Source organism: Argopecten irradians, chromosome 11 (assembly GCF_041381155.1).
Source record: "Argopecten irradians isolate NY chromosome 11, Ai_NY, whole genome shotgun sequence".
Classification (NCBI taxonomy): domain Eukaryota; kingdom Metazoa; phylum Mollusca; class Bivalvia; order Pectinida; family Pectinidae; genus Argopecten; species Argopecten irradians.
This window is the reverse complement of record NC_091144.1, coordinates 23,741,893-23,765,900: the sequence shown is the minus strand read 5'-3', so window position 1 is coordinate 23,765,900 and position 24,008 is coordinate 23,741,893. Positions and strand designations below refer to the sequence as shown.

The 24,008-nt window shown below is 34.0% G+C and overlaps 1 protein-coding gene across 2 annotated transcripts in view; it reads right to left on the bottom strand.

The window, feature by feature from the left end:
• Positions 1 to 24,008, bottom strand: part of LOC138335057 (inositol polyphosphate-5-phosphatase A-like) — a 60,880-nt gene that overhangs the window by 4,920 nt on the left and 31,952 nt on the right. Inside the window, exons 4-17 of one of the 2 annotated variants that reach the window (XM_069283961.1) lie at positions 18,119 to 18,206; positions 11,137 to 11,200; positions 9,725 to 9,756; positions 9,142 to 9,213; positions 8,340 to 8,392; positions 7,937 to 8,000; positions 7,564 to 7,619; positions 6,613 to 6,697; positions 6,201 to 6,290; positions 5,610 to 5,687; positions 5,329 to 5,402; positions 4,252 to 4,363; positions 3,759 to 3,821; positions 898 to 1,727 (exon numbers count right to left, since the gene is read on the bottom strand). In XM_069283961.1, the coding sequence (XP_069140062.1) occupies positions 898 to 1,727; positions 3,759 to 3,821; positions 4,252 to 4,363; positions 5,329 to 5,402; positions 5,610 to 5,687; positions 6,201 to 6,290; positions 6,613 to 6,697; positions 7,564 to 7,619; positions 7,937 to 8,000; positions 8,340 to 8,392; positions 9,142 to 9,213; positions 9,725 to 9,756; positions 11,137 to 11,200; positions 18,119 to 18,206 (1,761 nt within the window). Of the gene's footprint in view, positions 1 to 840; positions 1,728 to 3,758; positions 3,822 to 4,251; positions 4,364 to 5,328; positions 5,403 to 5,609; positions 5,688 to 6,200; positions 6,291 to 6,612; positions 6,698 to 7,563; positions 7,620 to 7,936; positions 8,001 to 8,339; positions 8,393 to 9,141; positions 9,214 to 9,724; positions 9,757 to 11,136; positions 11,201 to 18,118; positions 18,207 to 24,008 lie in introns of both variants that reach the window. The other variant, XM_069283960.1, reaches the window with a different exon arrangement.

The following is a 24,008-nucleotide window of genomic DNA, read 5'->3' as shown; positions in this document are numbered from 1 at the left end:
TCATATACTAATAAACTAAGACATTAACTCATTTCACCATAGTAATATGACAGTTTGTTGAGTCGGAGATGAACATAATCAAATCGTCTTCTACATTTTATTTGCAATTTTTCTTATTTGATTCAATTACTTTATATTTTCTTCTAATGTTATTTATGCTTTAAACGGCAAGATTTACTTCAAACACAACTCAACACATCGTTAAAAGATGTTTATCTACTCTCATGAATAAACCTCCCAAAATAAAATCTGTTCAAAATGAAATAATTGAGGAATTTCTTCTTTTCTTTCTAAAGTAATTCTTTTTTTCTCTTTGTTTTGTTTTCCTCTCAATCTTTTACTGTTTTATTTATTACTTTGTAAAGTTTTTTCTTCTTCTCATCTTTCTGGTCAATCAGTTAGACCCCAGAGACTGCTGAGACAAGTCTGTGTTGAGTTGTATTTGAAAGTGATGGCCTGTAGTTTGATAATTCACTTGCTATCTAAGGAGCTCTCAATTTTACCCAATCAAATTCGACCAATATTAATTTTGAAGGTTTGATCTTAAAAAAGGTTTAATTACATCAGTACTATGCATTCACCCCTGCAAATTCATTGTGAACTCTTCCTGCCTTTAAATAAGAAGAATTCAAATGCGTCATCAGGTGTGAATGAGCTAATCTCATAGTCATTTTTGAAAATTAGAATTATGATAGGTCTGCAAAGTTATCTAAAATAAAAAGTTGTCCTGAACTCTATCTATATTAATCTTGTTTTTGGAAGTGAATGAGAAGCAGATTTCCTCGGACGAGAGAATTATCAAACTGAGGCCGGGATTGGATGGCTAAAGCTAAAACTCACAACAGTGAACACATAGCTACTGAATACTCCAGTCACAAGATGATGCAGCATGAGCACCTTTGGTCAGAGGATGAGGAGGAGGGGGGAAGCGGATTCCTGGGGGACCCCTTCTTGTTCACCAGTAGAGTTGCCGAGCCCAGGGCGGTGGGACAGGGGGCGTGGCTATCAACTATTGGGCCACACTCATCAGCCTCATGCACATGCGTTTTCACAACAGAAGACGACACAGTTTGATCATGCAGTGGTATTTTTTCCGAGGTCACAGCAGACCCGTCGCCTTGAGAAGTGTGCGACGGATCTACCCGACTCCCTGCGTCAGTGTATGGTTGTTTTGCTGGTGTGACAGGGTTTGACTCGTCAGTGTTTGTAATTTCTGACGAGGTTGTGCGGATGGACGTTTTTTCTGCATCTCCCATAGTGGAGGATTCTCCTAGCTCTATATCTATATCACCCTCATCCACTTTCCCCTTTTTCTTTTCGCTGCACGAAATATTCTCATCTAAATCATCCTCGGAGGATGAGCTATGGTGACGATGTCTGGATCTGCGGGGCCAGCGTATCAAGACTTTTTCAACAGCCTGGACGGTTTTAGCTATTTCTTGAAATGAGGGCTTCCTGCCCATCTGCTGGAATAATTTATCCTTTTCCCTGTGTTCAGGGGCAGAATAACGTTTTTGACGGATGCTATTTTTGAATTCTGGTAAGAGATGTTGCTCTTTTTCAAATGTAGCAAAGTCATGAATGTTAATGTCTTCTACATGGTCGACTTCGACCACCTCGCCATTGATGGAGAGGGACTTGGTAAGTGTTCTGCGGGGAGCGCCAAGTTCCAACGTCGGCAGACCATTACCTTGACTTCTTTTGATGTGTAGATACAGGTACACCGGCTGTGGACAGACAAATACACTTATACAGGACTCTGTAGGAAGTTAATCTAGCATGCCATTTAATTTCTAAAATTTCACTATTAGAGTGCATTCGGAACAACCAATTTTTGTAAATTTGAATGAAAATCAAAATAATTTATTCTCAATAAACAAGAATTTGCAAAATTATACAGCTGCAAATTTGTGGCACATACCAAAAACATGGATTTAAGTTAGCATCTACTGTAGGGTTGTAATACAAACTAAATCTTTAATGTGATTTCACAGCACGACCTTGAGTTAACTTTGTGATCCCCCATACAAACTTAACTGTAATGTGATTTCACAGCACGACCTTGAGTTAACCTTGTGATCCCCCATACAAACTTAACTGTAATGTGATTTCAAAGCACGACCTTGAGTTAACCTTGTGATCCCCCATACAAACTTAACTGTTAAGTGATTTCACAGCACGACCTTGAGTTAACCTTGTGATCCCCCATACAAACTTAACTGTAATGTGATTTCAAAGCACGACCTTGAGTTAACCTTGTGATCCCCCATACAACTTAACTGTTAAGTGATTTCACAGCACGACCTTGAGTTAACCTTGTGATCCCCCATACAAACTTAACTGTAATGTGATTTTAAAGCACGACCTTGAGTTAACCTTGTGATCCCCCCTACAAACTTAACTGTTAAGTGATTTCACAGCACGACCTTGAGTTAACCTTGTGATCCCCCCTACAAACTTAACTGTTATGTGATTTCACAGCACGACCTTGAGTTAACCTTGTGATCCCCCATACAAACTTAACTGTAATGTGATTTTAAAGCACGACCTTGAGTTAACCTTGTGATCCCCCATACAAACTTAACTGTTATGTGATTTCAAAGCACGACCTTGAGTTAACCTTGTGATCCCCCATACAAATTTTATCTGTAATATGATTTTACAACACGACCTTGAGTTTACCTTATGATCCCCCATACAAAATTTATCTGTAATGTTATTTTACAACAGACCTTCAGTTTACTTTATGATCCCCAATTAGGGCTGAAACGATTAGTCGAATAATCGGAGGCGATTAGATTAATGAAGCTAATCGCGATAATCGATTAAAGATTTTATTAATCGTTAATCGTAACATGCATAGCAAGTGCATTGTAAGCTGACTAAACACGTTGACAGATCATGGATTTCTGAGTAAGCCATTCCGACTGGAGTTTCATCTCTTTATGTACATGTTTTGAACTCTACAAAGCATATATGATGTGAGAAATACTTGTTAAATTACGTCTCTGTGGAAGTTAAAGTCATTAATCAATGAAAAAGTGGATGTCATGAGAAAGCTTGCAACACGCTGTTCGCCAATTTTCACTAGTGATCGACTCCATGTTGTTACGTCACGGAGGCCTAATCGCCGCCGGGACGCTCGGGAGCGGAAGGAGCAGTAATCTTAAACATTTAAATTTTACTAATGCATGTGTTTATCATATAAAAAGAATTTTTTTGTTCATAATCTAATTGAAGATAAGAGTTGTTGATTTATTTTATTTTTTTGATCACGGAAATAAAAAAGTTCATTGACGAAAATTTGGTCATGTCGCTCCGTGGCGATCCAGATTTGGTTGATTAGTCGTACGTGTGAAGGTCACGTCAAAATAGCGGGTTAGCAGACTTGATTTAAACGATGTTACGGAAGACGATACAGGAATGGAATTCAGAGCTTATTTGGGATAAAATACGTTTGTTTTGTCAATAAATCTATTCTTATTTGTTGGTAGGCTTATATTATATAAGGCATGTCCTTTGTCATATTATACAGTAGTAATATGATTTTACAACACGACCTTGAGTTAACCTTGTGATCCCCCATACAAAATTTATCTGTAATGTGATTTTACAACAGGACCTTCAGTTTACTTTATGATCCCCAATACAAACTTTTATCTTTATTGTGATTTCACAGCACAACCTTGAGTTTACTTTATTATCCCTCATACAAAATTTATCTGTAATTTGATTTCACAGCACGACCTTGAGTTTACCTTATGATCCCCCATACAAATCTCCTTTCCTATGATGTCGTATCGGGGCTGGTATTTGTCTTCCTATAAAGAAAATCAACAAAGGTAGAAATAATGCTGACAATTTTAAATACAAGTCTAAACACTAAAGACCAAAAGTAAAATAATCCTTTCTAATTGTTTAGGAACCCTATTTCGTTTCTCTCTAAGAAATGTATCCATTACAATACAGCAATAGTTAGCTGTACCATATAAAGCTAACCAGACTTTAACATACATGCTTTATATTTTAACAACATTTTCATTTTATTAAATTGCAACAATGCTAAAACAATCAACTGTACTGGTTTCACTTTGACATATAGATTTCCAGATTTGAATATTTCCATCAATACATTTTGACTATAATTAACACTAAATCATTTTAAAGTATCAAAGAATCCTTTTTTCTCTCAATTCCTTTTATACTTTTTGTTTTTTCAATAAATTGAGAAACTTGTGTATATAGACTCACATTTACTACTATGTTTTTGGCACTACTAGACATGAGGATACGGTCACACCACGACGGACATCTCGTCTTCATGTACGACACCCCGTCTGTGATGTCTTCTGAGAATGGGTAGCTGTTGTGATACAATGATAAACTAAACTAGAGTATTACAAACACACAACACTTATCATGTAAACTCAAATACCAGTAAACTGATATGGTCTCTCTACACTACAATGTTTACTTGTAAAACAGGTCATGAAAATAGAAATATAGACTAAGGCCATAGTTGTGTTTTTTCTGTTTGGCGTCTGCATGCTGGTAGGTTTTAAGTCTCTTGATTGAAAAAAACCAAACACAAACATTTTTTCCGAACTGGGCAATAAAAGAGGTGTACAACAGGGTAAGTAATGTTTCCTACAATTTCCATAGATATAAAATCTATAAAAAGATGGTAGGTTAAAGAAAATCAAAATGAGGCAAAACAGAAAAAAAACCCACAACTATGGCCGAATGGGAATAATTAATATACCATGTAATACCTAATAACGTTTGTATGAGACTATTGTTTCTTTTGGTGATGGAATGATGTCAAAAGATGACATCCCGCGCTAACGTTATTTCAGTGAGAAGATTACAAAGAGTTATGTTCCATCACCACTGGAGATACTAGTCCCGCACAAATGTTATCGTGTATCACATGGTACGTGAATTAGTCCCATTGTACATAATGTTGGTTGTTTCCTTCTGAAGATTTATCTCAGCAAAATATATTTGTACGTCAATTTAAGTTGCACAAAAGTTAACAAAACTACAACCAAACACTAGTGCCATGATATTTAATTTCACATAAGGTTTGCACAAAATACAAAATATCTAACACCGATCTTGGATTTAACACTTAAATGCTGTAGATAGTGTCTGATTATTCTGCTATGAGTACATTCCTCACATTTTACAGAGCAACCTAATGTGCTACCGTGAGCTTGAGCAATAAAGTTCCCCACCACAGGAATGGTTTAGAACTTCAAAGGCCAATAATCACCAGGCAAAAATATCACTACCAATTAACTCACCTCTGAAGGATATATAACTTACCTAGGTGCAAATGATATATCAAATTCATATAGCTTGTCTTTATAGGAATGCATCTCCTTGTCATAGGGTCGCAACTGAAAATAACCACATAGTCAGATAATGATATATGTATTTCATCGTCATATCGTAAAGATTCGTCTTAAGCACATGGTTTCTTTTTTTCATTACAAATGATTTTTTTTTGTGTTATAATACTAGAACTTTAGCCACGGAAGTTATTTCTCTAAACTTTATTTTTTTTATTCCTTTTTTTTCTTTTTAGCCTCATATACAATACATACATATTTTGCTTTCTTTGAGAAAACCTCTGCGTGTTTGTCGTGATGATCAAAGCCCTTTGTCTCAATCGTTAGCACAGTCTGTAATACAAAGCAAAACACAATTTTACAGACTTACATGGCACAACAATTTGAAAAGAATTACTACACGTTTGTATTAGATCTCTAAATCTTTCACAGGGTACTAGATTATCTCCCCTTTGTACCAAGAACATAGCAAAATTATCTGTATGGAAATTGATTGAAAGGATATGTTGTATAATTGAAAGACAAAGTGGTAGGGTAAGGCAGCTGGCTTGTGCTGCAATAATACAATATAATAATTAATATGCAAGTAAGTTTCTGTCATTAGCTTTATTATTACTCAATCAGTGGCTTGAATTATCTGGTCAGTATTTGGAAAGTCTTCAGCTGACCAGCTTATATCTCAAGTTGAAATATCTCAGTCCGTGGAACAATAACACATAAAATAGGTCGGGAGGAAGGAGATTTTATGCTATAGATGTGTTCACTATCTATTACATTTGACTGTTCACCTCAGACACGGATATAATCAAAATTCGACAAACATTTGTCTACTTCTCCAATCCTCACCTTGCCATTGCCTTCCTCTGAGTAAACTATTTTGGCAATCTGGTCCTTCTTTCCTTTGGTTTGATGTGTTTTCGTTTTCGACGTCAAACTCTACAAAGTAAAACACCGTAGTTCAAATCAACGCACAAGTGAGAGCTGATTCTATGTCTAACTTACACAATATATTCCAACATTTTAAAAAAGAAAATTTGTGAAAAACATCTACATTGTAATTAGAAAATAATTAGTACTTTCATTAAATTCTTTGTAATGTTGGTTTTTTTATGATTACCTACAAACCTAGTTGACTTTTAGATTTTACCAAGTCTTCTCTTTTTTTTTATATAAATATGTCAAATGAAATGATTAAAAGTTATTTAAGGGTACTGCAATATTTGATTTTCTGAATAATATTGTACAATTTGCGACATACCGACACTAGTTGGTGAACATCTAGACGGAAGTTAAAATCACCAAAAATAAACATCGGGACTTTGTCATACTGGTCCTTTTCAAACCTGAAACGCAATTTCATAATCCATAAATATCTTAACATTGTTAGCAATAGGTAACACTTTCACCAATATATATATCATATATAAACAGGACTTCATTACGGGCTATTACATCAAATTATCTTCCTAACCCTAGGAATTTAAAATACAACTTTTTAAAATACACCTTGTAATTCCTGCTTATTACTTTTGTAACATAACCTAGAGTTCTGAGTTGGAGTACATATAATTATATTTTCTTTAAAGAGCATTATACATATTAAAATGAAGTGTAAATGTAGGATGGGATTTAATACCTAGGATAGAAATAGTGAAACCTGTATGACAATGAGAATGATTCAGATTCAGAAATATTTTAGAAATTTATGATCAGTGATACATTAAATGCTACAGATCTCCAGATTCAGAAATATTTTAGAAACATAAAGAATGATATATTATTCTCCCACCATTCACAACCAATTTGTTACAGGTTTGAGCCGTGATAGATTTCTCTGTCAATCCTTAAGGTATGACAGATGGCATGTGCTACCCTTTTGAACCTTAAATACTGGTAAAACAATTACATGACATCCTGACTTCATTGTGTAACCATGGTGTGCATTGTTAATGATGTCATCAATATTGATATGCAGTTAACGGAACAGTACTAGTGTTCATGGTGAGATGAAAGTGGTTCTTTTTCAGTTATCTCATCATTTTTCTTTTGTGTATGGAAGAAAAAGAATCATTCCCTATGTATAAGGGTGTGACAATGAAATCACAACCCTCAAGGGAATTATTGAATGTGCTGCAACCCTTAATGGAAAGCCTCAGGTTGTGATTCGTTATCACTTCCTCTAAGTGAGGAAAGTTTCTGACATATATACCTCTGCAGTGTGTGAAGGAGAGCTGCTTTCCTGTTATTACTGTATATTGAGGGACTCTGTAAAGTATAGAACATGGATTACATCAAACCTTCATAATCAATCTATCTATCATCATTAAACTTCTAAATGTTCTCACAGAGATCAAAAGATATTAGCTCAAAAACTGGGATATCTAATGAAATCTACCTCCATTTAACTTCTATATCGTCTCATCTAATGACCTTGTTAAAATCCCACAAACTCTGGTATGTACATAACACCCAGAATTTGACAAGCCTAGTACCATTTCATTAGATATTGAATTTGAATGAGATGTCTTAAATCTACATTAAAAAGTTTGACTTTAAACAAGAGGAAGAATAACGGTACTTACTGTTTGCATTGCGATGATATTGGATGCATCATGGAATAGATGAATATTGACAAGATCAAATAAACTGGAATAGACAAATTGGAACAGATTTCAGAAATCCTACATATTTTTTCATATTAAGTACTGCATATAACAATTAAGAGTATTTCTATACTTCTAACTACCTGATCAATTATCATTTCTACATATTGTATGAATAAGCCTTTTGCATTTAGTGAATACTTTCATTTCATTTTAGCCTTAGCTTGTAAAGGAATCATTTGTACTATAATAATTTGTATATTGAAATCTTCTTGTTCAATTGAAGCACATGTTTCCTTTATATATAATCAGAAAGAAATTCAAACTTTGCCTAAACAATTTTAGAAAGTTGTAATGATTACAATTTTATACTCTGCCTTACCAATTTCTTATATTCCATCTTGTCCTTATAAAGCCTTTCCTGGACCATTTAAACTGAAATAGCAATCAACCATATTATAATACTGTATCTTTTCAATGCAAGTTATAATGCTGGCTCCAACTAAATATCAAACATACTAACTCACTTCACTTATATATATTTGGGCAACTTGAGTTTTACTATTTTTTTTTATTTATTTTCTTTTAAATTGTGTACTAACATAGCATTCCTTCAATTTCTATAAAATATGCAACTTTTGTTATGATATTTTGATTCCTTTCAGACAAGCATCGTTTCTTAGTTTGCCCATTTTTGCTTATTTTTCTTCAATGTTACAAAATTACCTCTCTTACAATGTGATTACCGGGGGTATGTGCATAGTGTCAAAATTTGTTGTTTGAAAACGTTCAATCAGGATAACTGACTAACTGAATCATATGATCAGGCTAAAACATGGTGTACTCAAGTTAGTACGATTCACAATATTTCATAAATGTAAGTGTGACAACCTTTCTCATACATGCACTGATTAACCAGCTGATATTACAAAACTGTACAGTTTACAAATTTAACATTACTCCAAGGTACCATAGGTTCAAGTTATAGGTCCCTTGACACGACATTCTAAAAACAATTACACAGAAAACACAAAACAGAGATAAATTTAAGGGTGATATAAACTGAGACACAACGGTACTAAAACTGTACTGGGACATTAAACCCAAGGATCGTTCACATTAGAATTTGAAATCATTGATTTTACTTGCTTGAAGATATAAATCATGTAACATTTATCACTCACATCTGGGAAGAAATCCTGAGGAAACTTGGCCTTCTCTTTGATTTGAACATTTTCTATATTCCCTGAAAGTACCTGTAACATCAAAATCAAAGATTATTTAAAGGATAATTGAATCAGTTTGAATACCAATAGAAAATAAATATATTGAATGTGACTTTTTTACATATTACTTATAGGATAATTGAATCAGTTTGAATCACCAATAGGAAATAAATATCATATTGAATATGACTTTTTAATATACTTTTCCCATGCTTGCATTATTTTTTAAATTTCTGTAGTGCTTCAGCTCCATACTAAAATGATTATCTTGGGCAGGTTACAATACTCCGTTTATCAATAACAAGCACTCTCCCACATTATTATTGCAAAATTAATAAATGGTTTTATACGGTTAAGTTGTAGGAGGCAAACTAGATTAGGCCCAAGGTTAGATAAGTTCAAGCTGATGTTTGACAAAAAAGGAAATGTTATTAGTTTATTTGAGGACAAATATCTATGAAACATTTAATTTTCTGATATATCCATTTAAAATTTCCTCAGATCATGAAAATGTCTGGACTCTAGTCAAGCTTAAGTTTACCTCTCTTCCCAGAACAGGTACAAATTTGCAATCTGGAAAAGAACAAAGGTCTTTAGTGTACACAGAGAACTAACATAGGAAACAAAACTACCTAAAACTGTTTATTGGACATGGTATTATACTATATTCAGTTTCTATAGATCTGGTCTAAACTTAGGATGAAACTCTAAATTTTATTTATTTGAAAATGTCAGCTGTACTTCAGCTTGACCTTGCTATGCTATCAGCATAAAGTTCTTCATAGTCAGGCAATTTGTTGAATATTTTGCACAAATATTTAAAATAACGCCTACACATTGACCTTTACTTCTGTAGTTTAATAAAATAACAATCATTGTTTTTTTGTGATAAAAGGTGCATACACATATAATATAAAGTTAATACATCAGCCAGCATTTGTAAATAAGAACTGTAGCTCTGTTTTTCATTGAGAAACTCTCCATATTTATGTAAATCGTTTGTTGTATATTTAGCATGAGTTGTGTAAACATGTCATGCAACAATGATTTAATATAATCTTTTACATTAAATTACTGTAAATCACTATATCTTCGCGAGCTACAAATTTTCACATAATTCCATGAAAAAAAATAAAGGCAAGTTCAAATGTTTTGTTTCACAAATAGTAAAAATAAATCAAAACTACCAAAACTGTTTATGTAAACAAGTAAAGGCAAGTTCAAAATTCCATGAAAAAAAAATAAAGGCAAGTTCAAATGTTTTGTTTCACAAATAGTTGTAAAAATATATGAATGAATATTAAGAGCACTTGAAAATTATTTGTTCTTTTCACACATATATGTTGAAAATACCAATAATCATGAACATGTTGAAAATGCTGTTGATGTAAAACATGTATTTTGTTTGAGAAAACATTAATTTACAGTATTCTACATTATTGAAAAAACAAGAGTATCTGCATGTTGTAGTAGATTTTCCTCAGTTTACCTTACTAAGCTGCTCGCACTGTTTCAAATATATGATATAATGAATTGCTTATACAATTCTAGTGTACTTCACACATATTTACTTTCTGGTCTGATAATTAGCAGTCAATTTTGGGCCATTAAATCACAGAAGTTTTCCACTTAATGATTTCATCATTTGTTTGTTACCATATAATCAATAAATATGTACCAATGTACTGTATATAGTGCTTTAAAGTCATAAGGTCAATATTTCGAAGTTTGCTGTAGTGCATATTCACAAGGTTAAATTTCACATTTCCTAGGATTCTTTGAACAACAAGTATTGTCTTTAGGTACGTCAATGAATTTCTGAATATTTTACTGGCATTTAAAATTTGTGGCTTTCAGTAGAAATGCGAACACAGTCGGAGTGTTTATAGCGAAATAAACCACCTGCTAAGTTCAACGTTATAATGTATTATTATCACAATTTGAAAAGCATACCAACAAAATCCCAGATCATCACATCGTCGATTGACTCATGGATAAAGTATAGATTCCCCAGTGCCTGAAAAATAACAATAGAGAAATTAGAAATTACATGTTGACATGTGTCCTTTACATATCAGCGAAAATTTCATAAACAACAGCCAATAATAACATAAGTATTCACATGGTAACCACTTTATATTGTAATGGACCAATTATTGGTCATAATGTTATAATTGGTATATATATATATCTAGACTCATAGAATATACATGATGTTGTTTTTGCTCGGTCAAAAGCAACGATGATTCCTATACTTAACCCAGGCTGGCTGCTAGATACTAAAATTCAATGTTTTATAATCAGCAATATGACTTGAGAGACACTTTCTGACTTGATATCTGACTTGATTGAGACACTGTCTGACTTGATTGAGACACTATCTGACTTGATTGAGACACTGTCTGACTTGATTGAGACACTTCTGACTTGATTGAGACACTATCTGACTTGATTGAGACACTGTCTGACTTGATTGAGACACTATCTGACTTGATTAAGACAATGTCTGACTTGATTGAGACACTTTCTGACTTGATTGAGACACTGTCTGACTTGATTGAGATACTATCTGACTTGATTGAGACACTATCTGACTTGATTGAGACACGGTTTGACTTGATTGAGACACTGTCTGACTTGATTGAGACACTTTCTGACTTGATTGATACACTGTTCGACTTGACTGAGACACGGTCTGACTTGATTGACCCACATGTCATATTGCTACATATGACACCATACCTTGGTCAACATAAAGTCACAATCGACACCGACTGATCCAAATAACAGAATTATAAAATAATTATTTAACAGAAATTTCAGAGTTCTGGAGAAAAACCATTAACCCCTATGGTCAGTAATTTACAATTGCTCTATATAGGCATGAGCGTTTCAAACTTGTGACCCAAATGTGAACGCCAGGCTTTTGATAACATATACCTGGTATATGAACATCATAATCACACGTCCAGCACAGACCTTTGATGGATAAAATATCACAGACACATAGATTTTATAGTGGTATATTTCATTTTACAACAAACCTCTGATATATTATATTGTTTGTTTTATAGTGGTATGTTTCATTTTACAACAAACCTCTGATATATTATATTGTTTGTTATCCAATATACATTGTGAATTAATACTATGAAAAAAATATTTCTTAACATTTTCATAATAAATGAAAGTATATATGATAATGTTGAAGCCTTCTGATGTAATCAACCTCTGAAGAAAGGATTCAGACTCAAAACAATGAATTTTCATAGGAAATAAAATTTCCTGATTTGTAATAATATAGCTAGCTATGATGACCGGCACACTTGTAATTACTGTCAGCAGACAATAGTCAGAGTGCAGCCTGACACATCTAGATCTGGTGAATGGTGAATGGTAAAATATATATAACTGTCTAGGGGATTCAACATAGACAGATTCTCTATATAAAGAGGAATACGTGTCAGAGCAGTAGTGAGTACAGTTAAGTGTTATTCCATAACAAAAATAACCTTGGAATTCTACCAGGGAAGCAGTCAGCATCCATAATTTATGGTCTTTGAATAATACAAAGTATAATTCATACAAACTTCCATTACATACTCAAAGCAAAATCTAGAGGAAGGCTTGCCATGTGTATATTGATATATTGAATTTGGTTTGTTTGGTTTTATGTTCTACTGGAGGAAAGCCGGAGTACCTGAAGAAAAACCTCCAGCCATCAATTTTGCAAAAGGCCCACAAGGGTTTTGTTTAATGTTCTATTAAAATTTAAGTTATTTTAGGGCATGCCCAATTTAGGAACTGGAGGAAAGGCGGAGTACACAAAGAAAAACCTCCAACCATCAGTCTGGTAACTGACCCAAAAGGGATTCATACTTTCCAATAATGTGGACATCATATCCGGTACATATTGCTTGACCTGCGACTCAAAGTCCAACATAACCCCTCAACTTAAAGTCTCGATTGCACCCCCCCCCCCCTCCTCCCCTGCGACTCCCTATATGGTACACTAAATACTATATAACAGCCCCTACAACTGATACATCCCTCACACAATGACAGACTGTGTTAAATGAATATAACCAATAAAACGAAATTCTAATGCAATAAGATAATACGAAGTCTACTTTACATTCTGGACTTACTCCAACATTTCTATGATATACCAAGCCCGGACTCTGTACTTAATGGTCCAGTGGTGTACAATGCTGAACACATTTCCCTGGCAGACTTTTACACAAATGTATTTAGAGAAGAATAAATCAATCCCGTTTTCTTTCTGACACCTAATACGATTGGTAATCTGGTTTTGAACCACACAAACACCTGCAGCCATACTGTACTCATCATATTAACTTTAGCCTAAAAACCATGTTCAATTCCCCTCACTATAAACAGTTGTACCTAAACACTGCAAGATTAAACGGTGGAGTTTTGCTATGATTTTCTGCAGCTCGTCAGTAAATCTGGCCCGTGTGAAGCTTAAGTAGAGAAACATTGTCTGCCCTATGTTGATCATGTCTTGACAATAGACACGTGGGCATCCATCACCATCAGCGTCTGTCGATCACCAGTACATCTACACAAAGTCAGCAGTCTCTAATGAAGGCCTCTTGGAATCCCAATGCATGTACTTCTAAGATTTGATGATACAAAACAGCCCCACTAACATGTCTTTTTCAAACTAACATTAGCCTTCATTCCAAGTGATCATCTTGGTAGAATGTTAGTCCACATATAGAATGTATTTTCATTTTAAGTGATAGCCTTAGAAGTATATGTCTTAGTCAATAGTGGTAGATCTTTACCATGTGTCTGCATACTATAATAAAGCTATGTAGCATGTGTCTGCATACTATAATAAAGCTATGTAGCATGTGTCTATATTCTATGAGATAGTTATGTAGCATGTGTCTTTATTCTAAGAGATATCCCAGTAGCATGTGTCTTTATTCTAAATCATTGTCATGTAGCATGTGTCTACAATAGTTAGAGCCACAAAGCTTGTGTCTATATTCTCAGTTAGACCCACAAAGCATGTGTCTACATCCTCTCAGTTAGAGCCCTGTAGCATGTGTCTACAGTCTAAGTCATAGCCACAATTCAAGTGTCTTCATTTTCAGGAATATAGCCCTACAGCATGTGTCTACATTCTCAGCAATACAGCCACAAAACATGTGTCTACATTATATAAGATAGCTATCTAGTATGTGTTTTCATTCTAAGTGATAGCCTTGTAGGATATGTCTTCATTCTAAGTGAAAGCCTTGTAGCATGTGTCTTAATTCAAGTAATAGCCTTGCAACATGTGTCTTCATTCTAAGTAATAGCTTTGCAACATGTGTTTTCATTCTAAGTAATAGCATTGTAGCACGTGTCTTCATTCTAAGTAATAGCATTGTAGCATGTGTCTTCATTCTAAGTGATAGCCTTGTAGCATGCGTCTTCATTCTAAGTAATAGCATTGCAACATATGTCTTCATTCTAAGTTATAGCCTTGTAGCATGTGTCTTCATTCTAAGTAATATCCTTGTAGCATGTGTCTTCATTCTAAGTAATAGCCTTGAAGCATGTGTCTTCATTCTAAGTAATAACACTCTAGCATGTGTATTCATTCTAAGTGATAGCCTTGTAGCATGTGTCTTCATTCTAAGTGATAGCCTTGTAGCATGTGTCTTCATTCTAAGTAATAGCATTGAAGCATGTGTCTTCATTCTAAGTTATAGCCTTGTAGTATGTGTCTTCATTCTAAGTGATAGCCTTGAAGCATGTGTCTTCATTCTAAGTGATAGCCTTGTAGCATGTGTCTTCATTCTAAGTAATAGCCTTGTAGCATGTGTCTTCATTCTAAGTAATAGCCTTGTAGCATGTGTCTTCATTCTAAGTGATAGCCTTGAAGCATGTGTCTTCATTCTAAGTGATAGCCTTGTAGCATGTGTCTTCATTCTAAGTAATAGCCTTGAAGCATGTGTCTTCATTCTAAGTAATAGCCTTGAAGCATGTGTCTTCATTCTAAGTAATAGCCTTGTAGCATGTGTCTTCATTCTAAGTGATAGCCTTGAAGCATGTGTCTTCATTCTAAGTGATAGCCTTGTAGCATGTGTCTTTATTCTAAGTAATAGCCTTGAAGCATGTGTCTTCATTCTAAGTTATAGCCTTGTAGCATGTGTCTTTAATCTAAGTAATAGTTTTGAAGCATGTGTCTTCATTCTAAGTGATAGCCTTGTAGCATGTGTCTTCATTCTAAGTAATAGCATTGTAGCATGTGTCTTCATTCTAAGTGATAGCCTTGAAGCATGTGTCTTCATTCTAAGTGAATAGCCATTGCAGTCATGTGTCTTCATTCTAAGTTATACCTTGTAGCATGTGTCTTCATTCTAAGTGATAGCCTTGGCATGTCTTATCTAAGTATAGCCTGTACATGTGTCTTATTCTAAGTAATAGCCTTGAAGCATGTGTCTTCATTCTAAGTGAATAGCCTTGTAGCATGTGTCTTCATTCTAAGTAATAGCCTTGTAGCATGTGTCTTCATTCTAAGTGATAGCCTTGAGATGTGTCTTCTTCTAAGTGATAGCCTTGTGCATGTGTCTTCATTCTAAGTGATAGCCTTGTAGCATGTGTCTTCATTCTAAGTTATAGCCTTGTAGCATGTGTCTCATTTAATCTAAGTAAATAGCTTGAATCATGTGTCTTCATTCTAAGTAATAGCATTGTAGTATGTGTCTTCATTCTAAGTGATAGTCTTGAAGCATGTGTCTTCATTCTAAGTGATAGCCTTGTAGCATGTGTGTGTCTTCATTCTAAGTAATAGCATTGTAGCATGTGTCTTCATTCTAAGTAATAGCATTGAAGCATGTGTCTTCATTCTAAGTAATGACCTTGAAGTATGTGTCTTCATTCTAAGTGATAGCCTTGTAGCATGTGTCTACATTCTAAGTAATAGCTTTGTAGCATGTGTCTTCATTCTAAGTAATAGCATTGTCTTCATTCATGTAATGTCTTCATTATAAGTAATAGCTTGAGTGTCTTCATTCAAGTATACCTTGTGCATTGTCTTATTCTAGTCATAGCCTTGTAGCATATGTCTTTATTCTAAGTAATAGCATTGTAGCATTTGTCTTCATTCTAAGTAATAGCATTGTATCAGGTGTCTTCATTCTAAGTGATAGCCTTGGAGCATGTGTCTTTATTTTAAGTGATAACTTCTTAAGTATAGCAGATGTTGGTCTTTCTGTTAAGCAAGAGCCTTGTAGCATGTGTCTTCATTCTAAAAGATAGCCCTTTGCCCTGTGTTACAAATGGTTTTTTTATCCAGTAGCATACTGTGTCTTCAAATAAATTGATCGCCATACATTTTATGTGCCTTCAAGTGTTGGTTTAAAGCCTTGTGTCAGTGACAGACCTGTAGCATGAATCTTTATTCTTATTACTCATAGCAGTTCATTTTTTTTATCTTGATTCAGCAGCACATGTATCCAGCATAAAAATATTTTTCCCGGTACGTAGATTAGATGTATAGTAGCCATGTTTGAATGAGTATGATACATCATTTTTTTTTAAATTATCACCAACATAAAGACATGTTGACGTGTGTAGGGGGTAATTGTTTTGTTCTGCTTTATGCACTGATATATGTCTGTATCACCTTGACACCATTATCTCACACCACACTTGGTAACTTATGTATCAGGTACAGCGTACCAAAATATTTGATTTGAACTTAATCACAGTGGATCTTCTAGCCCAAAAATAAATGTAGTTCTATTAATAGACAAAATAGGTGTAGATATATGGCAGAGAAATAAAGATGAGTAAAGTGCTGCAGTATGTAGGACACCAGAAACCATTACCGTCAATTAACCCATTTACCCCTGAACATTTATAATAAGCTGTTCCAGTCTTTTAATTAGAAGAGCTCAAATGTGTCTTCAGGGGTGAATTACTTAACAAGCACCTGTTGATGCAGTATGTGATTGGTGTCTAATTAGCTGGTAACATATAGCTATAGTTACACTGAACTCATCCACCCCTGAAGACACATTTGAACTCTTCTTATTCAAAGATTGGATCAGTTTACTATGAATTTTCAGGGGTAAATGAGATAAAGAAAAGATTTATTATTTTTTTTCAAACTGCATATCCTCTGCACGGCTACACGGTAGAAATAACAGGATACGCTAACTTCCTCCACCCACGTATACACAGTAGTCTATAGATTATAGATACCTCAAACACTCCATTCACATCTGATAACCAATCTCTATAATCAAAGTGCAAGTCAACCCGATGATCTGAAACTTATCTTACTTAAGGAGCCAGTTCAGCGCAAAAGATTTGCTAGTCCAATCTACATGTATATACATGTATGGAAAAAATATAATTTTCACATTGTCTGGTCCAAATTCAAACAAACTACAAACTAAAATGTCTGAACTGATTAGTGATGTAATCAAAATGTCTCAACCAATAATTTTAAAAAAATCTAAACCTGTGGTGCAATCATGATATCTGAACAGATAATTTCAGAACATCTGAACCTCAGAGAAGTGTGATCAAGAAGCCTGAACCAATAATTTCAGAACATCTGGACTTGGGGTTCAATCAAAGTGTCTCAATTGACAATTTAGAAACATTTGAACCTGGGGTTCAATGAAGGTGTCTGAACCTTACTTATGAACATTTCAGTTGTGGTAGTGATTATTCTGTCTATGCATATTACAGAGTTAGCTCCCTTGAGGGTAAGTATCGATTGTTACATCATTATTTTGGGAGTGCAATTGATGTTGTTTTCTCCGAAAAGTATGACGTTGCGCTCACAAACACATGACGTCACAATCAATACCTATTCGCAAGGGCAGATAACTCTGTCATATGTAAATATAGAATAAGTGTAACAATACATAATTTGTTCCCTCTGTACTGCCCTACTTACTGTGAACTTGTCAGCAGCCGTGTAGTCCTCGTCCAGAAACACACGTACTCGATCATACTTCTGTAGTTCTTCACAACCTAACATAGATCTGAAACATAACAAGTACACCTGTAAACATCTCGTTAACACCTGTCAGGTAACACCTATCACACACAGCGAATAAAGAAATATCACAAATTAAATAATATCTAATACATGTATATTTGTATATGTAATGATTTGTTATTTAACAATTTTAGCTCTCACAGTAAATGTGATACCTATGTAGAAAAAATATATTTGTCAAGATTCTAATGCGAATATTGGTTTGTATACCAGTATCATAATTCAAGCCTAAGACCAATGTTTTCCAATGTTTTAGGTTCATTCTTTTATCTAGTTTGAAAATATTTCTTGGGTTGAAATGATGATCATGGTTAATCTTAAGCTTCCAAATAATAACTACATTAATGCATAAACAAATTTCATTGCAACCTCTGCGACAACGGAAAATTCCCACTGTCATGTCACCCTGCAGTTATACCTTCCCATGTACAGCAAACACAAAAGGTTCATTTATAGGACCAGGGCTTGTCCTAGTTTGAAATATATATTGACGCCTAAAACAGGGCTATCTTCCTTTTTCTAACATATCCCTTTGAGTTCCTGTTTCTTGCTTTCTGTGACTCCAAAGCATCCCACAGGACCAAGATAAGCTTTTACAAAACAACTTTATTGATTCTCTCAAGTACTGGGGTCCTGTGAGAGTAGTAATACTGTAATCCAATAGATTTTTGCTGTGACTTAATTTCACATGACAACTTTTTTCAAAACAATTTGACTTCATGATCAAGACCTCGAAAAGGTATACTTTTCCTACATTTGAACAATTTTTGTAACAACTCATTTTCACAATACCTTATCGCCTGCAAAATATTGTGGGAAAAAACATCACCGAGTTTAAAAACAGTACTTCAGTTCAATTTGTTTAAAAATATTCAACTCACATACTGCACCTGAATCATATCAATTATATTGAAAGAAAATGCAATATTTAAAAACCTCCTGAAACTCATTTATTCATTGATGTCTAATTTCCCGTATTGTATTAACATTTGTTTATTTACTTCTAAATAACTGTTTAATTTTTTCTGCACAGCTAATTAACATTTGGCCAGTGTCCACTGTTGCATGTCTGTATTTAGAATAAGATTTTAAGCCTAGGAGTATTTCCACCTTTGAATTCTCTCCCTATAAAAATAACATATGTCTAGCAATTTTGATAGATTTTCAGAGTTATCTAGTGTGAGAGCGTGTATGTGTACAGTAAAATGCATTAAAATTTAATGCTTGCCTGTATAAAGTATACACTTACACCAAGATTCTTGTCATCTCACAATCTTCAAATGTCAGTCACCGATTTAATTTTTCATATCTCCTAGTGGAGGCCCATCTTTTAAAAGCAATCACATATAACCAGACTTTCATGTGAATTCAGCTGGTAATTACTACTGCTTGACATAGCTAGATGTCAACATATACATAAAGGACTACATATTCGAGTTGAATTGAAAACTGCATCATTACTGTCTTGTTGTGTTAGTTGTACCTGGTTTATAATGACAGCTAATAATAAACATGTGCCATGGTATTTACTATATAAACTACCTAATAACCAACATGATTATTTCTTATTTCAAGCCAAGAATAATTATTACGAAATTATTGGATTCATGCAGGATAAAGAACTCTTATGTAAATGATAACCTAGCATGTTTAAATATTCCATGAAATACATGGATTCCTCATGCCATGTGCCTCTGTATGTGTGGAAGTATGAACTAATATATCTCACCACCAGTCATGAATATCTTCAGGTCTCAGAGAGTTTAGTGGAACAGGAACCAGGAAATGGTAACAAATTAAAGTTTGGAACTTAAACAGAAGTAGGCAGTTAAGAAACATGAAGAGGGAACTCAGATAAGATGGTAAACATGTCTTGTCAATACCAATTATACTTAACCTTCACACATGTTTCTGTAGTGGTGAAAACTTAGCTGGCTAACTCATTAAACGGTTAAAGTATAGATAAAGATACAACTGAATTCAAAACAGAGCCAATTTAACACATTCCAAGTAAAATGCTCCCAAATCAGTTTTGATTTTAATATTTTTTTTTAGAAAATCTCTTCACACTGTAAGCAAATACTACCAGTGGTATGTGAACACTATATTTCATGGGATAATGTATATGATATTGATGGGATTTGCTGAGGCAAGTTTAATACTTCTAATTATAATGGTAATTGTTAAAGCCTTTACGTAACATAATTCTAAATAATAAAATATCCATCAACAGCAACTTATGGTCTAAACTTTATCAGCATAATACAACTGTAGTATTGGTAGGTTGGTTATAATAATGTTTCACTTTATTTTGATACATCCTACTACACCTGTAGGTAGCAGCTGGTGGCTAATTCATTGATTTGCTTAGTTTTACATCTTATTAACAGACAGTGTCACGTAAGGACATGCCAGGTTTGAGAATGGAGGAAAACCAGAGTATCTGGAGAAAAGCCACCGACCAACAACCAGTACCTGGCAACTGCACCACATCGGATTAAAACTCGCTACCCAGAGGTGGAGGGCTTGTGGTAATATGTCTGTCAGGACATCATAACTGCTAATCCACTATAAATTGAATGAACAACCCCACTACAGACCCTATATGATGATCTCTCTCTTATCATTGAATTTATGACTCCATCTCTAAAGAAATATATACATTTGTACTTGGCTTTACCTTACTTCTTATAGTGTTACCAACCAGGTCAAAATGGGTCAGAATTTAGGTGTTATATTTCTCGCTAAAAGATCCAATTTAAAAAAGCTGTGTGTACCTGATAAATAAATGAATATCAAACTACAACTCCCAGTGATAGTAAGTCACACACTTGTCCCACATGAAGATATCTATTATTCATTCTTCAATGAATCAGTTTCTAAGGTTCTACATATTCTATTAAAACCATGAAGAGTGTATTTACTACTGAAAAAACTTGAGAGATATAAATAAATGTCTTTATTCTCAAATTAAAAAAAGTCATGTATACCTGTAAATCATTTCAACCATGATAAACATACATATTATACCTGATGAAAGCCCTTAGATTACGTGAGTTTTTACATTATAATTCAAATGAAAATTGAATCAAAGAAATAAACATTTATGTCTCTGTGTTTAACAAAGATTAGAAACACCACATGATGACTCTTAAAATGAAAATGAGGATACTTTTTTCACTTTTTTACTTTGATCCAAAATTCTTCTAGGATAGCAATAAAAGCATCAACATTTCGGAGAATAAAATGACATCAGTCTCGCATACTAATCAATGAATTCTGGTAAGATCATCTTATGATATATAATGCATTTATTACAACCATCAATTAGCCAGTTCAATCCACAAATCAAATACTTTTTTAAACATTTATTACAACCTTCAATTAGCCAGTTCAATCCAGAAATCAAATACTTTTTTAAACATTTATGCCAGAAATGTTGATGTCATTAGAGTTTTCATAAAGGACTAGCTCTTTCCTGCATTTCCTCAGTGTGGCTTCTTGTGTAGAACTAATTAGCCCTGTACCGACTACCTTACCAAGGCCGTAGTTGTTTTTCTCAGTGGATAACTGTGAAGATTCATGATAAGCTGATTATATACTCCCAATACCTTAGAATGATTTTATCTGTTGATTACCCCAACAAGCTCCTCAAAACACAGACTCAGGTCACAAATCAACATGGAGAAATCTGCACTTATACAACCCACACAGTGATTGTGTCATACTCACAAGTCAACAGCTGATGGGGCTATAGGCATAAAGTAAAACCTTGACAACAGTTCACGGAATGCCAGGTACCAATGGGTATTTGAGACACCCTACATTGATTATTGATCTTGAGATATAAATAAATTACAAACAAGCATCATGTATCCAAAAGTCTTATGATGACTATATATCAACATAAACTCCAAATCTTCTGTATACAATAAAATCTGGACATTCTATTCTACAAAGTGAAGACAAGAATCCACAGAAATAGATATGTAGCTTGCAACACTCCAAGCACTGTAAGTCCTGCAATGATCAAGTATGCATGCATGGAATTCAGCAATACAAATTAAGCACCACACAGGAAATGAATTTTCTAATTTTAGCACAGCGACCTTGACATTTGCAATCTACAGTAAGATACTTTTGACATTGATAAGTCCATAACAGCTTGTGAACCTTGTTTCCAACAAATTGATACCTACCCTGGTATATACTGCCTGCTCATTAATGTAAGATTCCCCTGGACGAAAATGATGTTTGTATGGAAAACTTAGCCTAAATTTATTTATATATGTGTAGATATTATCAAATTACAGGTCATTTGAAATAAGTTCATATGTTAAGAAATTCCGTATTTGCATATCACATAGTTATCTGCCCTTGCGGGTAGGTATTGATTGTAACCTCATGTGTTTCAGAGGGTTATTTCATACTTTTCAGAGAAAATGACATGAGTTGCGCTCACAAAATAATGATGTCATAATGGATACCTACCCAAAAGGGCAGTAACTCTGTAATATGCAAAGACTGAATAAAGCTGTTGACAATTAGTTTATATAAGTGCTTTACCCTAAAAACAGATTTTAATGAATCATGAAGTAATAAGACAAACCTTATTTGATATCAATAGGTATTGATATGAGATCATGTCTATGTGTAAAATCTAGTCCTTTACAATACTTCTACCAATACAACTAGCTCTTTAGGCTATACATGCAATTGATAAAAAAAAAGTAGATTTTTCCCTATAGATAAATGATTCCCATGTAAATAAAGAATACTAATTATTTATAGCCAATGTCATTTTATGACCAATCATTTCCAGAATACCGTTAGCTCAGTCAATTTACTAGAATCAGGTGAGCTAATAAATGGGATTGGCTATAAAAGGTGTTTTATTAAACTCAATTAAGGATGAAATTTCAAGCGTGACAAATATTAAAAGCATTCATCTTTGAAATATATCAGGAAATATCACCAATTGAACAAATCAATGAGTCCACTATTTACTTATATTTGATAATACATACTGTTATCTATCAGTACAGAACGGCATTTAAAATCATTCACTGGGGATCAGACAAGGTTCTCCTTTTTCTTGTGTAATATTTGCATCATTCCAATAATAGTCAGAAAGAGCAGAAAAAAATAAAATTAAAATATCTATATGTTGGTGTTGTATGTTTCATTTTCACTATATTTTCTAAAAAAAAATGTTGCAAATGTCTTTCTCTTCATAAACTTGACCAATGAGATATGTTCTACTAACAGTAAACAGGTGTATTGGGTCCAGTCCATCATTGTTTTTGTCAACGTTAGTGATGATGGAACTGACCCTGTACCATATGTTGAGCACACATTCCAGTGTAGTGTGGTGACAGTGGGGATGTTATGGTAAGCACAGCTGGTGACATACTAATGATGATGTATCTGATAAACATATATTACTACTGTACACAACAGATAGTGCCCATCAACACTGACACAGCATTTCCTTGTGCTTTTGTTACAGAGCAGAAAATAAATTATAAATTCAGTGATCAATCTTAAGGAGGTTTCATCTACATTTGTACATCAAAATAACAATGTGTGTTAAAGTGACCCTTTGGACACACACATAGTTTAAGGTTAGTTTGGACACACACATAGTTTAAGGTTAGTTTTATTTTTCAAAAGTTTTTTAAGTATATCAAATGAATTTGTATATTTCACCTATAGTGTCTCGGCTGAGGTCTACAGAAATGGTTTGAAGGAGCAATAACCAAAAGACCAATCGCCCATACTCTGG